The sequence below is a fragment of the Mastomys coucha genome, chromosome X, assembly GCF_008632895.1.
Source record: "Mastomys coucha isolate ucsf_1 chromosome X, UCSF_Mcou_1, whole genome shotgun sequence".
NCBI lineage: Eukaryota > Metazoa > Chordata > Mammalia > Rodentia > Muridae > Mastomys > Mastomys coucha.
The window spans coordinates 118,562,299-118,580,307 of NC_045030.1; the positions used below are offsets into that span (position 1 = coordinate 118,562,299).

The 18,009-nt window shown below is 35.2% G+C and overlaps 1 protein-coding gene across 3 annotated transcripts in view; it reads left to right on the forward strand.

Annotated features, from left to right (window-relative positions):
- Window positions 1-13,224, forward strand: part of Pcdh11x (protocadherin 11 X-linked) — a 518,505-nt gene extending 505,281 nt beyond the window's left edge. For all 3 annotated transcript variants that reach the window (XM_031367349.1, XM_031367358.1, XM_031367367.1), the window contains one exon: window positions 8,393-13,224. In XM_031367349.1, coding sequence (XP_031223209.1) covers window positions 8,393-9,006 — 614 coding nt within the window. In that variant the 3' untranslated portion in view covers window positions 9,007-13,224. The remainder of the gene's footprint in view (window positions 1-8,392) is intronic.
- Window positions 13,225-18,009: the final 4,785 nt, after the last annotated feature.

An 18,009-nucleotide genomic window follows, 5' to 3' on the forward strand; every position in this document is an offset into this window, starting at 1 on the left:
ACACACACACCAATTACAGTTCTCTCTCCCTCTGTTCTTCCCAGACTTGAACTCTCCTACTCCATTTCTACCTACTCTCCTACTCTCCTTTCATCCACCTCAATTTCCACTTTATTTTTCCTTCTCAGTAAGATTCAAGCATTCTTCATTGAGCTCTCCTTGTTACTTATCTTCCTTAGGTCTATGGATTATCTGTGGATATCTTTGAATTTTCTCTGGTTTTACATCACTTTATGGTTAATGTACACATATAAATTAGTACAAACCATGCAGTTCCTTCTGGATCTGGGTTACTTCACTCACAGTGATATTTTCTAGTTCCATCCATTTGCCTGCAAATTGTATAATGTCATTGTATTTACCCATTTATCCATTCTTCAGTTGAGGGACATCTAGTTTGTTTCCAGTTTCTTGCTATTATGAATAGAGCTGCAGTGAACATAGTTGAACAATTGTCCTTGTGGTATGGTGGAACAAGTTTTTAGTTTATGCACAGGAGTGGGCAAGAGGTATCTTGAAGTAGAACTGCTCTAAATTTTCTGAAAACACCAAATTGATTTCCAAAGTAGTTGTCCAAGTTTGCACTCCTACCAGCAATGGATGAGAGTTCCCTTGCTCCATCTCCTTGCCAGTATGAGCTGCCACTTGAGTTTTTAATCTTAGACGTTTGGACTGGTGTAAGATGGAATCTTAGTCATTTTGATTTGTATTTCCCCGATGACTAAGGATGTTGTGCATTTCTTTAAATGCTTCCAATATGTTAGAGATTTCTGTTTTGAGAATTCTCTGTTTAAATCTGCAGCCCATTTTAATTGGGTTACTTGCTTTATTGATATCTTATTTCTTGAATTCTTTATACACTTTTTTATATCAGTCCTGATATCCAAAGTATATAAAGATTTAGGGTTAAAAACCTTTTCCCATATGTAGGCTGTAATTTTGTCCTATTGATGATGTCCTTTGCCTTACAGAAATAGAAAGTTTTCAATTTCATGAGATTCCATTTATTCATTGTTGATCTTAGTGCCTGAGCTCTTGGTTTTCTGTTAAGGACATTGTCTCCTGTCCCAATCTGATTAAGACTAATTCCCAATTTCTCTTCTATCTGATTTAATGGATCTGGTTTTATGTTGAGGTCTTTGATCAAAGCAGATTCGAGTTCTGTGCAGGGTGATAGATATAAGTTTGTTTTATTCTACATGCAGGCATTCAGTTTGACCAGCACCATTTGTTGAAGATGCTTTCTTTTTTCCATTGTACAGCTTTGCTTATTTAAAATGATATCTCCTCTCCTGATTACCTTTCCAAAAATATATCAAAAACAAAAACAAAAACAAACCCTATTTCCTCCCCCCTCCTGCTGCTCACCAACCCACCCTCTCCCACTTCCTGACCCTGGCATTCCCCTACATTAGGGCATAAATCTTCACAGGACCAAGGGCCTCTCCTCCCATTGATGACTGATTAGGCTATCCTCTATACATATGCTGCTGGAGCCATGAGTCCCACCCTGTGTACTCTTTGGTTGGTGATTTAGTCCCTGGGAGCTCTGGGGGTACTGGTTGGTTCATATTGTTGTTCCTCCTAAGGGGCTGCAAACCCTTTAGCTCCTCGAGTCCTTGCTTATCTCCTTTGTTGGGGACCCTAGGCTCAGTCCAATGGATGGTATTAGTCAGACACTGTCAGAGGCTCTCAGGAGACAGCTATATCAGGCTCCTGTCAGCTAGCACTTGCTGACATCCACAATAGTGTCTGAGTGTTGCCAGCCAGCGGCAACAATAAGATTGGGTTATCTGGAATATGGAGTCAGGAGGAAATTGGCTAGCCATAATGTTACCTTAGTCCATGTGGAAAGTCAAAGTTAGACAGCACTCAAGTGTGATCACTCAGCCATCTTGCATTTTAATAATGTCTTTGTTACAAGCCAACAGGTAGAATAGGTGAGGCAAAACCCCTCCCCCAAGTTCGTCAGCATATAGTCCCAATCAGCAGCTTCTTTAGTCTCTGTAGAGGCGGGACTTCCAATGAAACTGGAACCAGGAGCGAGGTGTGGCAAATAGCAGGAGGTGGGCAGAGAGGTGTGGTTATGAGAGGCAGGCAGGGTCAAGCAGGAGGGTTACATCTGGGTTTGATGATTAAATATGGAAAGGATTCCCAGGAGTAACAGTCTCTTCGTTGTATTTCCTTCAGTCTCTGCCCCATAGTTTGCCTATGCAACTCCTTAAATGGTTAATTTGTTCCCGCTTCTAGAAGGAATGAAACATTCACACTTTGGTCTTTCTTTCTTTTGAGTTTCTTGTGGTTTGTGTATTCTATTCGGATATTCTGAGCTTCTGGACTAATATCCTCTTATCAGAGAGTGTGTGTTCTTTTGTGATTGGTTTACCTCACTCAGGATGATATTCTCCAGATACATTCATTTCTCTAAGAATTTCATAAATTCATTGTTTTTAATAGCTGTGTAGTATTTGATTGTGTAGATGTACCACATTTTCTGTATCCATTCCTCTGTTGAGAGACATCTGGGTTGTTTCCAGTTTCTGGTTATTACAAATAAGGATGCTATGAACATAGTGGAGCATGTTTTCTTAGTACATGTTGGAGTATCTTCTAGGTATACGCACAGGATTAGTATAGCCAGGTCCTCTGGTATTACTATGTCCAATTTCCTGAGGAAACAACAAACTGATTTCCAGAGTGGTTGTACCAGCTTGAAATTCCACCAGCAATGAAGGAGTATTCCTCTTTCTCCATCACCTCATTAGCATCTGCTGCCACCTGAGTTTTATCTTAGTCATTCTTATTGGGTGAGGTGGAATCTCAGGGTTGTTTTGATTTGCATTTCCCTGATGACTAAGGATGTTGAATATTTCATTAGGTGCTTCTCAGCCATTCGGTATTCCTCAGTTGAGAATTCTTTGTTTAGCTCTGTACCCCATTTTTTAAATAGGGTTATTTGGTCCTATGGAGTCTAACTTCTTGAGTTATTTGTATATATTGGATAATTATCCCTCTGTCGAATATAGGATTAGTAAAGATCTTTTCCAAATCTGACAGTTGCTGTTTTGTCCTATTGTTTTTTGCTTTACAGAAGCTTTGTAATTTTATCAGGTCTCATTTGTCAATTCTTGATCTTAGAGCTTGAGCTATTAGTGTTCTATTCAAGAAATTTTCTACTGTGCCTATGTGCTCCAGGCTCTTCCCCATTTTCTTTTCTATTAGTTTCAGCATATCTGGTTTTATGTGGAGGTCCTTGATCCACTTGGACTTGAACTTTGTACAAGAAGATAGGAGTAGATCAATTTGCATTCTTGTACATGCTAACCACCAGTTGATCCAGCACCATTTGTTGAAAATGCTGTCTTTTTTTCATGGCATTGTTTTTAGCTCCTTTGTCAAAGATCAAGTGAACATAGGTGTGTGGGTTCATTTCTAGGTCTTCAATTCTATTCCATTGATCTACCTGCCTGTTACTGTACCAATACCATGCAGTTTTTATCACAATTGTTCTGTAGTACAGCTTAAGGTCAGGGATGGTGATTCCACCTGACGTTCTTTTATTGTTAAGAATAGTTTTCACTATCCTAGAATTTGCAAATTGCTCTTTCCAAATCTGTGAAGAATTGAGTAGGAATTTTAATAGGGATTGCATTTAATCTGTAGATTGCTTTTGGCAAGATGGCCATTTTTACTTTATTAATCCTGCCAATTCATGAGCATGAGAGATCTTTCCATCTTCTTCGATTTTCTTCTTCAGAGACTTGAAGTTCTTGTCATGCAGATTATTTACTTGCATAGTTGGAGTTATGCAATGTATTTTATATTATTTGTGACTATTGTGAAGGCTGTTGTTTCCCTAATTTCTTCCTCAGCCTGTTTATCCTTTATGTAGAGCAAGGCCACTGATTTGCTTGAGTTAATTTTATATTCGTCTACTTTCCTGAAGCTGTTTATCAAATTTAGAAGCTCTCTGGTGGAATTTATAGGGTAACTTATCTATACTATCATATAGATTATTAAAATGCAAGATGGCTGAGTGATCACACTTGAGTGCTGTTTCTATTTTGTGGAATAGTTTGAGGAGTACTGGTATTAGATCTTCTTTGAAGATCTGATAAAACTCTGCACTAAACATATCTGGTCCTGGGCTTTTTTTGGTTGGGAGACTATTAATGACTCTTTCTATTTAGTTAGCGGATATAGGACTGTTTAGATCATTGATCTGATCTTGATTTAACTTTGGTACCTGGTATCTGTCTAGAAAATTGTCCGTTTCATCCAGGTTTTCCAGTTTTGTTGAGTATAGGCTTTTGTAGTAGGTTCTCATGATTTTCTGGATTTCATCAGTGTCTGTTGTTATGTCTCCTTTATCATTTCTGATCTTGTTAATTAGGATACTATCTCTGTGCCCTCTAGTTAGTCTGGTAAAGCATTTATATATTTTGTTGATTTTCTCAAAGAACCAGCTCCTGGTTTGGTTGATTCTTTGTATAGTTCTTTTTGTTTCCATTTGATTTATTTCCTGAATTTAATTATTCCCTGCCACTGACTCTTCTTGGGTGAATTTGCTTCTTTTTGTTCTAGAGCTTTCAGATGTGCTGTCAAATTGCTGGTGTATGCTGTCTGCATTTTCTTTTTTGAGGAAATTAGAGCTATGAGTTTTCCTCTTAGGACAGCTTTCATTGATTTCCATATTTTGGGTATGTTGTGGCTTCATTTTCCTTAAATTCTAGAAAGTCTTTAATTTCTTTCTTTATTACTTCTTTGACCAGGTTATCGTTGAGTAGAGTGTTGTTAAGCTTCCACACATATGTGGGCTTTCTATTGTTTATGTTGTTATTGAGGAGCAGCCTTAGTCTATGGTAATCTGATAGGAAACAAGGAATTATTTCTATCATCTGGTATCTGTAAAGGCCTGATCTGTTACCAATTATATTTTCAATTTTGAAGAAGGTATCATGAGGTGCTGAGAAGAAGGTATATCCTTTTGTCTTATGGTGAAATGTTCTATAGATATCTGTTAAATCCATTTGTTTTATATGGAAGCTTAACAACACTCTACTCAATGATAAACTGGTCAAGGAATAAATAAAGAAAGAAATTAAAGACTTTCTAGAATTTAAGGAAAATGAAGCCACAACATACCCAAAATATGGAAAATAGTAGCCTGGGCTGGCACTTGTGTTCTTGTAGGATCTGCTTATGACATCTTCCCAGGATCTTCTAGCTTTCATAGTCTCTGGTGAGAAGTCTGGTGTAATTCTTATAGGTCTTCTTTTATATGTTACTTGACCTTTTTCTGTCACTGCTTTTAATATTCTTTCTTTATTTGGTGTTTTGATTATTATGTAATGGGAGGAATTTCTTTTCTGGTTCTGTAGGCTTATTGTATGTTCATGGGTACCTCTTTCTTTAGGTTATAGAAGTTTTCTTCTATAATTTTGTTGAAAATATTTACTAGCCTTTTAAGTGGGGAATCTTTGCTCTCTTCTATACCTATTATCTTTAGGTTTGGTGTTCTCATTGTGTCCTAGATTTCCTGGATGTTTTGAGTTAGAATCTTTTTGCATTTTCTTTGACTGCTGTGTCAATGTTCTCTATGATATCTTCTGCACCTCAGATTCTCTCTTCTATCTCTTGTATTCTGTTGATGATGTTTGCATTATGACTCCTGATCTCATTCCTAGGTTTTCTCACTCCAGGTTTATCTCCTTTTGTGATTTCTTTATTGTTTCTATTTACATATTTTAGAATCTGGATGGTTTTGTTCAATTCTTTCACCTGATTGTCTTTTCTTGTAGTTCTTTAAGGGATTTTTTTATTTTCCTCTTGAAGGGCTTCTATCTGTTTATCTGTGTTCTCCTGTATTTCTTTAAGGGAGTTATTTATGTCATTGTTAAAGTCCTGTATCAACATCATGAGAAGTGATTTTAGATCTGAATCTTGTTTTTTTTTTTTTTTGGTGTGCTGGTGTATCCAGTACTTGCTATGGTGGGAGAATTGGGTTCTGATGATGCCAAGTAATCTTGATTTCTGTTGCTTATTTTCTTAAGCTTGCCTCCTGCCATCTGGTAATCTTTCCTACTACCTGTCCTGGTGAAAGCTGGCTGTAGCTTGTTCTTCCTGTGATCCTGGTTGTGTCAGAACTCCTCAGCATCAAGCTGTCTCTGGGATCTTGTGATTGTGGGATTCTGTGATCCTGGGCCCTTTATAGTGCCTGGGATTAGTACTTTTTCTGGGTATTATGGGACTCACTGCAGACCTTGTGCTTAAGGTCTACTCAGGGCACAGGCCCAGACAGACAGGAAGGAACTCATGACACTGGGCAGAGTTCTTGCCTGCCTGGTCCCAGTTACTCCCTGTGTTAGGACAGTTGTGTCTTCGTCATCTCTGATCCTATGATCCTGGTCCTGTTAGAATACCTGGGGTGGAGCTTCCTCTGGGTTTTGTGGGAGTGGCTGTGGACTTTGCACCCACAGTCTGCTCAGGGCACAGGCCCAGACAGACTGGAAGGAACCTGTGCCACTGGAACGGTGTAGTTCCTGCATGCCTAGTCCAAGTGATCCCAGTTACTACTGGTGTTGGGACAGTTGTTGTGTCCTCCTCACCTCTGATCCTATGATCTTGGGTGTATTAGAGTGCCTGGGAGAGGAGCTTCCTCTGGGTGTTTTGTGGAGTTTGCACCCAAGGTCTGCTCAGGGTACTGGCCCAGACAGACCAGAATGAACCAGTGCTGCTGGACTGGCAGAGTTCATGTGTGCCTGGGTCCTCCTGGTCCCAGTTATTCCCAGTGTTGGGACCAATGTTGATAAAATCTTATTTTAATCTAATTATTTTCAGGATTATTATCTAACATAAATATTTCAGCCTCATTTAATTAATCAGTAGCTGAAACTAAAAATTAGGAAAATGAGGAGACATTAATAGACAAGTTCTAGATCTAAAACTTTGAATTCTTTTAACTTACTCTATTAATTAAATATTGTGTAACCCTAAACACACACACAAAAAAATCACCACTCCACTTTTATGCTTTGAGTGGTTCAAAAATACATGAGGAATCTAAATGTTTTACAAAATTCTAGAGATTTTGTTATACATTTTGCAAATAAACCAATTCTATAGTCCTTTTTATAGGACTATATTATATAATTGCTGCTGCTTCTGCATGTGAGTAAGAAGTTTAATATTTTCAACTCTTTCCAAGTTAGGTTTTAAATCTGATCCCTACATTTAAAATATTCCAAAGGCTGGGCAAATATTTCAGTGAGAAAATCATTTGCCATGAAGTATGAGGATCTGAGATTGAATTTCCATTATCCAATCATACACAGCCTCCCCACCCCCCAAAAAAACTAACAAAAGAAAACAAAGAAGCAAACAAAATGCTAGGCATGCTTGAAACTCCAGGTGATCCAAAGAGTTCACTGGCCAGTCATCCCAAGAAAAGCAGTGAGGTACCCTTTCAATGAGAGACCCTGTCTCAAGACACTAAATTGGAAAGTAATAGGAGACACTTTTGTGTTAGTATAGGAATGAGTGACTGCAATCTCACTCACATACATGTGTGGATTATTATACCAATTCTACCTGCACATGTATTTTATGTACAAAGCACATAATATATAAACAAAAGAATAAAATTTAAAAGTTAAAATATGGCAAAGTATATGTTTTCAAAGACAGTATACATATTGAATCCAGTACTATTTCATTAGAACTATTTTGAACTACAGCCACATCAAAATTAATCATAAAATATTTATTTTCTTGATATTTGGTAAACACTCATTGCTATTTCTATGTTTATATATAATAAAATTCATTCTATATAGTTCCATATACTCTGAAAAATATTTCATGTATTTATATCTTAGCATGGTGATAACATCAGTAATAGAGTTTCTTTCTGCTGCCTCTGTTAGTCAAGACTCCATTCATTCCCAAGGCTTGGAAAGCATTGATACATTTATCATCTCTATAATCTCAGCCTTTGCATAAGAATATGTAATTCAATCTACACATATTATAGACTGCTAATTCCATCTTTTTTTTTTTTAACCTTAAAATTCACTCATGTACTTATATTCCTTTCCTTTTGGATTTTCTCATTCATTATGCATACAAATTGATTGTCAAAAATATAATCTGCAAATATGTTCATTGTGTTTCTCATTTTTTCCTTTCTTATAGTGCCTTTTCCCCATCCATTCATCCCCTCCCTGCTTTTTGTGTGACTTTACGAATATTTCCTTATACTTGGACACTAGTTGTAAAACCACTGGAATTCTACAATGTATTTAAACAGCCTGCCTACTTTTCAGTTAGATATGACTTCTTTTATGTAGATGATAATAAAAATTATTTTGCTTTGTTTTCTGTACCCTCACAGCTGCGGAAATAACAGTGCAGCCAACTGTGGAAGAAGCCTCTGACACCTGCACTCAAGAATGCCTCATCTTGGGCCACTCTGATTCCTGCTGGATGCCAGCTGCTCTGACCAATCCTAGACCTTCACAGATAAAGACCTCTGCTATCTGCCACAGCCCACCCAGGACCCGCTCGTCGGCTCGTCGCTACAGCCCTCCAGTGACACAGACAGTTGCTATCTGCCACAGTCCCCCTGTGACACAGGCTATTGCACTGTGTCACAGTCCACCACCAGCACAGGCCTCTGCAGTCTGCTATAGCCCGACTCTAGTTCAGGCTGTGGTAATTCACCACAGTCCTCCTCTGCCAGAGTTTGCCACACTCCATCACGTTCAGGCACAACCACCAATGGGTTTGCAGCAAGAATGGGTGCAGGGTGCTGGAGCAGACGGACTGTATCCTATTGATGAGGGAGTACAGGGTAGTACAAGAGATCAGTTTTACACCATAACTGAAATAGTTCATCCAGATGATGATGACTCAGTTAAAGTCATTCCCTTGACCACCTTTACTTCAGGTCAACAGGCCAGATCCTCAAGAGGTGATTCTCCCATCATAGAGGAGCATCCCTTGTAAAGAGTAACATTCAACTTTAATGAGTATTCTAATTTGGGATGTTTATAAATAGCTGTGTAAATAGAAACAGATAACAGAATCAGACTAGAGCTAGACCCTTAGTCAAAAGATGATAAAATAAATTTAAAATCTAATTTGGACTGTGAATTTTCAAAAGAAGTAAAGAATTTATATCCATATGTACAGAAAGGCTTATCATGACAGAAATTAATATGTAATATATAATATTTCTGATGTACTCTGATGAATTTTTATTTTTTACCGCCATGTGCAATATTACTGATTTCTTCTTTTCTGATTTTTGTGAATTCAGTATGTAGTTATTGGGAAATTGGCCGTGATCTGATTTTCCAAGTTTACCGTTAGTTTGTCTGTTTTTCTAAGTTTGCCTTTAGTTTTTGTAAATACTGTTTCAGATAAAATTAGATGGCACAGTTCTATAGCATTTTTGTTCATCTTTTGTTTTGTTTATTCTAGTTGCCTTTATTTTTTTAATTGTATTTTTACCTTCGAAAATGTACAGTGGGGGGTGTAAATAAAATATTTTACAGTTTTTTGTCTCTATCACTGTTTTTTATGTTTTCTACCTTTATTTCAAGTACATATTGATATAATTTGTATATACATTTTTTCAAAAAGAACATATATAAACTGTACAGAACTAGGTTTTAACCTACTTCTCTACTCTTTAGTAGAGTTCGAGACACTGAAGTGCAATAGCTAGGCCCATATTAGGCAACTATTAGCCAGAATGGGCCTGTGCTTTTTTATATTTATATGTTTTTGAAGTGTAGTGTAAAGTACATCAGAAATACTATTGTATATACCATGGTAAGCCTATATACCAATACAAATTAGGTATTTATCTTCTGGAACTTGTATATAAAATTCATGAAACAGGTGGGGAGGTTCAATAAATTATTAGCACATAACTATTACTGCAAAGTAGTATTTCTAAAGATAATTGAGATGTTTTAAATATCGATTTGACAGCTCAATGGCTGTCACTGAAAATGCTCAGTAAAAATGAACAAACAAATAAAATTGTACATAAAGCCCCGTATTAAGGATATAAGGCTAAGGGAATTTTTTTTAATCAATCTAGCTCAATTTACTGAAGAAAACTACTGAAAACAAGGTCAAATCAAGAAAGAACTTTTCAAGAGACTTAATTCTAAATCTACCAAGTGTATTACAGCACTGAATTTCAAAGAGATATGCAGACAAGAGAAATGAGGTTCATAACTGCTTCTTGGGGTGGATAAGAAATACCCCAGTAACACACTGAACAACAAAATCTCACATATGACAAGAATACATTGTAAGCAAAGAAAACAGTATCCATAGTAAACAACAGTTTCCATTTGTTACCTACACATTAATTTCTGTATTGTCTACTTAACTAGCGATTATCTTTTGTGTGCACATTTCACAAATTTAGAGAAACACCACAAGCTTAATTTACCCCCACAATAAAATAAAGAAAATGTCTTGTTTCAGTATAATACTAAACCAAGAATTAATTACTGTTTGGGTTCGGGGGTCCAGAATATTTCGTGTTGACTAAATTAGATGTAGACTTTGTAATGTGTAACTTGAAGATACGTAATTTATGATTAAATTGTGTGTAAATGTTGTAGTATAAACTGTGGTAAATATATAATTTCATTAGTAATGGTTTCCAATGACTGTTAATAAATGATTTCCTTTGTGTGACTGCAGGTTAAGTAGCGTTTTGTGAATATATTGTTGCCCCACTTGTGAAGCTCACTAGATTGTATATGATTTGGTGTATAGAATAACTTAACTTTTAACACCTAGAGTCTAATGAGTGAAATTTCAAATTAATTAGTGAAATTGTTTTTTCCTCTTTGTATTTGTTAGTGGTTCCAGTGATTTGAGGCATGCTGGTTTTCCAGATGCACAAAACCCCAAAAGTATTGATGGTGTTTGAAACTTTATTGAAATAAGATCATGTATATGTATTGATATTGTTGTGATTATTGTTGTTAATATAAATTATAAACCTGGGGAAGATAAAGAAACCCAGAATGACAAAATCAGTGCTTCCAGTAGAGTTAGATTGCTGTTTTTCCTCTCAACACACATATTCAAAATAGAAAAAAGGAAAAAAAACAGATTGTTTAAGTGAGAATTTTTGTTTTAATTATTTATATTTTCTTTCATTACTAGTATAGTTATATTTATACTCATATATACAAACTGGAAAGGAGATTAAAATGGAGGGTAAATTTTTCAAATAAATAGTGTATCAGTAACTTGAATGCTTACTTTACTAATGGAAATATGAAATCTGAAATTGAGATTTTTTTTCTGATTATGAGACTTACTGAATTACGAGGGAAGCTCTTATATCCTTATGTTTAACAAATTGGAAAGTATTGATACCTTTCCTAGATATATAGGAATGTACAGACATGCTTTTTATGCCCTTTCTAAATCTGGTTTTATAATCAGACTTAGACAGTGTTTAGGAAATTAAATGACTGGGCACTCTCTTCTGGTTTTATACCACAGAGATGTTGAATGGAAGCAGGCTGGACAAAGCCAAAGAGGCAAGGGGTTTGAGCCCAGTTCTTCTCCCCTATGCATTCTCTTTCTTAGCTTCCACTAGGTATAGCCTTGGAAACCAGAAACTTCCAGGGCTGTAGATTTGGTGAGATATTTCTCATCACATTATACGTTATTTCTTTGAATGGATGGACAGAGCTATAGGTTGACAAAGCTGATAAGTGGTTCTTCTGAAAAGCAAATTATTTTCTCCTAGAACTGCAAGATGCCCTTATTTACCATCAGTTAAAAATGTTTCCACCAGAAAAAGCTAAAGATTTGATTTTATTTCAACTTAAACAGTGATATGGTATTTTCATATGTTTGCCAGACTGGTTATACTATATTTTGGTCATATTCTGTTAAAAGGTGACTATTAATTTTTTATCTATAGCTTTAATATACACACTTCTAATTGTATTCAAACTGTGTATCTCATGTGCTAAATACATATACATTCATTTCTCAGAATTTATCTCCAAGTTTTAACTAATACTGTGTCAGTGTATTAAAACTAACATTTACATATACTACAAACAATGTAGACAATTTAGAGGATAAATTTTACAGTCTCATTTAGTACTTTAACATTTTATTTTCAGTTACACAAATGTGGTTAGAAAATATATTGTTAAATGATTAGTGCTATTGTGCAGTGGTGACAGTATGAAGAGCTTCTGCCTTCTCAAACTAATGTTTGTCACACACTTTCATTAAAATGGTAAAATAGTAGACTAAAGGAATCCTAAATTGGGCAGTCCTGAAATTTCAATCATGTCGTACACAAAAGATAACTTTACTCCTGAGTAAGTTACATGACATTTAGCCCTAAGCATATTTTAAGTTTTCTTTAATATTTTATTAAGGCTTAATGTAGCTATACCTAATATACATTTATAAAGTTATGATTTTCTTTGTATTCTTCTAATTTATGATTCATTATATTTATACTTTGTTTTATTTTTCTTTTTGTTTTTATAAGCCAAGTTCTAGCTACATTGAAGTGAAAATTTTTCTCACAAATGTAGGGTACAATTTTTGGTATTTTCAAGTGGCCTAATTGACCTGCATACTATGGGAGCAGAGCAACTGATTATATACAGACAGAGACATTTCTATAACATGTGCCAATTATCTCACTACAGACTCTTAGACAGCAAACTTAATATATTCATACACAGTAGATTTCATACAGTAACCATCCATGTGCTTTCCATAAATATGATTATTATAAGCACTGTAAGTTTACAACATTAAGACTAGAGAAGAAAAGGCTGCTCATAAAAATGTGTGTGTACAAATTAAAAAAAAAAGAAGGCAATTGTTTTGTGATTGTATATGATAATTTTAAGAATAAAATTTGTGAAATTTATGCTGTCCCTGCTTAAAATATTTGAAAATTTTGAACTGTGTATTTATGTTTGTATTGAGGAAGACTCCTCCTCTGTGACATCATACAGCTTCTAAAAGTGAACAGTATCCCAAATTATGGGGTGCTTTGGAAATGAAGGATTGGATGTTTTTTGGACCAGTATGGCAGTATGTAGTCCAGTGACAACTGTGTATTAATTGTTCTATTTCAGGTTCTGTATTGCATGTTTTCTTATTCATAAATATAGATATTAATAAAGTAGTTATGAGAAATAATTATGTTTTATTATGTGGTTTTGTGAATCCAAAAGTCAAAATTTGAACTGGCACACTTGCCTACCATATATAAATTCCTGGGTTCAAACACCAGCAATGTCAAAATAATGACAATAGTTTTGTATTTGTTTTTCTTTTCTATTACTTTTGTTTTTAAATTTATACACATGAAAATTAAATTGTAAAGTTGATGGTGATACATTTTAAGTTTTCGAAAGCATATCAGAATATATCATACTAATGTGATTGTGTTATTTATACTGAGAACTTTATACATGGGTGATTTTCTCACTTTAATTCTTTAATTCTGACTCCTACTTTATCTTCTCCACCTCCTTTCAAACTTATGAGCTTTTCTCTATCTTCTCACACAAACACATATACACACACACATGCACATAAACCATACTGCCTATCAGTATCTAGTGTTGCTCGTAGGGATGATATGGGTTGTACAAACTATCAGGAGGCTTTTCCTTGGGAGAAGTACTCTTTTAACTCCTCCTGCAGCCATTAATTTTCTGTAGTTCTTTACATATGAGTAAGAGCTTGTGAGATTTACCCTATACACACTGGCATATCAACTAGTGTAATCATTGTGCAATTCTTCTTTAGATGACCAAGAGGTGAGATTTCCCAAGTCCATGATTCCTGTCAGATACTGAAGACACTGTCTTACAACAGATGTTTTTTATTTAAATATTATTTTAATCAATTTTCAAAATTATCAAACAATATTTTTCTGCTTCCAAAAACACTTTTATTCAGTGAAAAGAATAGACAAATTTAGTAATCCCAATTATGTCAATTACATTATTTTATATAAGAACCCCACAAAGATTTATATTCAGTCATAGGTGACCCAGGTTAAAACATTTATCAACATTATTATTAGCAGTTGAGGAACAAATATCATCATTCTTCTTTCACTTTCAGTTTAGTTGAATGGTAAGGACACCAATATAACTGCCCAGTATCAATAAAAATATATTAGTGACATTTTTATTTGAGTTATAAAATAAAAATAACTGAATTATAGTCTAGCTTTGTTTTTCTTCTCACATATTTTCCAATACCAGGAAATTATTTTATTCATTCTAGCTAAGTGTAAAACAAATCAAAACTGAGTTATTCTCAATTCAAATTTTTATATTATAAATTTTGTGGCAACATTTTATTTAAAAGAAAACACTCCGTCAACAAATGTAAATTAATCATGAAACAACAGGTTGAATATTTTATTTCTGTATTTTGGGTAAAAAATACCAGAGCCAGTTAAAATATCTGACCATTAATAACTACATGAAAGCAACTAAAATTAAACTTGAAAATTGGCTTAATTACTTTCATACCTTTCCAAATATTATAGAGATTGATATCTGGAAAGACATACAAAATATATACAAATAGAGTTTAATTTTCTATAGTCTAACTTTGGTTCAGTTACTAATGTTTGTCCCTTGCAAGTTAGTTTAGATTGCTTTTTATTTACACTCATATAATTGCCATAATAATATAATTGGCAAGTATTTAATAATTTACCTTTTCCTATGATGTATTTTTTATAATTGATATAGGATGACATTAGTATAATATTTTCAATTCAAATATATGATGTATTTGCATTTATTGTTATTTGATGACCTTCAAAAAGATGAAGTGCAAAACCAAATTAAAGATTCCACATAACATTTAGTTGACATTTTTCTTTTAGGGTCTTCTACACTGTCATATAATCTCATCCTTTTCTTGTCAATAATGACTTTGATCAATTGGAGGAGTACTGACATTATGCAGTAGAATGGTCTCCATTTACAAACTATTTTTCTAGATATTTAACCTGGGATTGAGGATTTTGTGGTAGAGCATTTCAAGGGACATTTTAAATACCTTTCTTGATCACGTTGCATCACATTAGGATGTTTTACTTGTTTCACAGTTGTATAGAGATAATTTTAATTGTGATAGGCAATTGATGAGTATGCAATGTATTGGTGGTTTGAGGTTCAAGTTCAAATATTAAAGGAAATTTGGTAGATATTGTCAGGATAGAAACACTGTTGAAATTGTGAGTACATAGAGAACTTTATTAGTTTATTCTTTAACTAGATTTTCATCTAAATTAATTGGATCTTTGGTACCGCACATTGAGTAGTGATCAATTTTACTCTCTGTGACTAATGAAAAAGATTAGTAAACATCTTGCTATAAATTATAAATCCTCACTATCAGCTTCCCAGTACCCAAATAAATGCTGGATGAACCACATAAATTTCCTATAATCTTATACACTGGAAAGGAGGGAGAGAGAGAGAGAAAGAGAGAGATAAAAAGGAAGAGAGAGAGTTAGTTCATGAGAGATCCTATCTCAATATATAAGTTGAAAAGTGACTGAAGAAGAAACTTGAGGTCAAACTTTGTCCTTCAAAAGACATGTGCACATACATACATTTACCCACACACATGAGAAGATGCAGGGATATGTATATAAACCCCAAACATATACACAACAAAAATCAGTAGTTAATAAACTTAATGTGGGAGAGGAATGTATAAACTAGAATGCTTCTATAAAATATGTTAATAGTTGTAGAAAAATATAGTACAAGAAAACAATATAAATATTTACCAGTGCACAGTATTAAAAATGAATTGGTCTCTGAAGTATGAGAATTGTTTTAAGTACAGAATTTATAATACATGTGAGTGTGTATTTTTCTGGGACATGAGTTTTATGAAATACAATGGCACTAACAACCTTAGTAATATGATGCTTATTTCACAGTATCAAACACCATCTTTCTACATACTACAAAACAAACATAAGCCAAAAGAAATAATTTAATCAAATGATAAATACTTACCTCCCTTAATAATTTTGTCTAGCCTTTGTTTGTCAAGTGTGTGGGTAAATTAATTATTTGTAAATAATATTTGTACAAAATTTGTTTTTTTCTAGAGTAAATGACACGAAACTATTTTTTTGAGACAGGATTTCTCTGTGTAGCCCTGGCCCTGGTCACTCTGTAGACCAGGCTGGACTTGAGCTGAGAAATCTGCCTGCCTCTGCCTCCCAAGTGCTGGGATTAAAGGCATGTACCACCACTGCCCGGCCAACACAAAATGATTAACTTGTTCTATGAATTGACTTTTATCACTAAACTTCAATGTGCTGCAAAATCTTTCCCATGATACAACTATTAGGGAATTTGAAAATTTTGATAGATGTTACCTAGATAAAGATATTTATACTATATGCAGTTTACTACCAAAAAAGGACTATGAGACTTTGAGCACATGCTCATTTTGCAAGAAATCTGGCTAAGCACATCTTTATCTGCAGAAAGTAGAGAAAGACAAGAAGAAGTTTCGTAAGGCTTTGAATGCATACAACACATATCAAGTGAAAGAATTATTCCTGCAAGCTTGAACAACCTTAAAGCTCCTTGAGCTCCCAAAACAGAAAAATAAACTGAGAGCTACGTCTCTAAACCCATTAACTCATGGTAAATATTGTTAATTCAACCTATCACATCTAACCCTTTTAGGCTTAAATGCATCTCGTGATGCAAAAATATATTGAGTCCACCTTCAAAAAGAGGAATACGATCATAGTGAGGAAAGATCAGACTAATGAAATACTAAAACTAGACTCTTCTCCAACTGCTGGCACTTACTTGCCAATACATTTGTTAGAACTTACTTCTACAGAAGACCAGTTGGAATAACTATTCTCGTGGGACTACTAGATTGGGCTTCCCATTCATAGCTGCTCATTGTTGGGAGGCCAGAGAAGAGGTGTGGTCCAACAGATGGGGAGAAGTGTTGGAAGGATGCTGCTCTTTATCATAGATCTCTAATTGCACATGTCCTTTCAGCTGACCATTGTTGGAGCGTTTGAATACAAACTAAAATGTCCAAGCCAGTCCTACAACACCCAGAGGAAGCTCCACTCCCAGGCACTCTAACACACCAAGGATCAGAGGTGTGGAGGACATATCTGTCCCAATACTGGGAGTAACTGGGACCAGCGAGACCAGGCATACAGGAACTCTGCCATCCCAGTGGCTCAGGATCCTTCTGGCCTCTCTGGGCTGGTGCCCTGAGCAGACCTTGGGCCCAAGATCCACAGCCAGTCCCACAACACCTAGAAGAAGCTGCTGCACTCCCAGGTGCTCTAACAAGCCCAGGATCACAGGATCCCAGAATCACAGTATCACAGAGACAGCTTGAATCTGAGGAGTTCTGATACAATCAAGATCACAGGAAGGACAGGCTCCAGTCAAATTTAGTAAGGGCAGGTAGCACTAGAGATAACCAGATGGTGTGTGGGGGGGGAAGTGTAAGAAAATAAACATCACAAACCAAGGTCACTTGCCATCATCAGAACCCAATTCTCCCACCATAGCAAGTCCTAGATACACCATTATACCAGAAATGCAAGATTCAGATATAAAATCACTTCTCATGGTGATGATACAGGACTTTAAGAAAGATATAAAAAGCACCCTCAAAGAAATACACGAGAACACAGGCAAGCAACTAGAAGCCCTTAAAGAGGAAACACAAAAATCCCTTAAAGAACTACAAGAAAACACAATCAAACAGGTCAAGGAAATAAGCAAAACCACCCAGAATCTAAAAATGGAAATAAAAACAATAAAGAAATCAGAAAGAGAGACAACCCTGGAGATAGAAAACCTAGGAAAGAAATCAGGAGTCATAGATGCAAGCATCACCAACACAATACAAGAGATAGAAGAGAGAATCTCAGGGGCAGAAGAC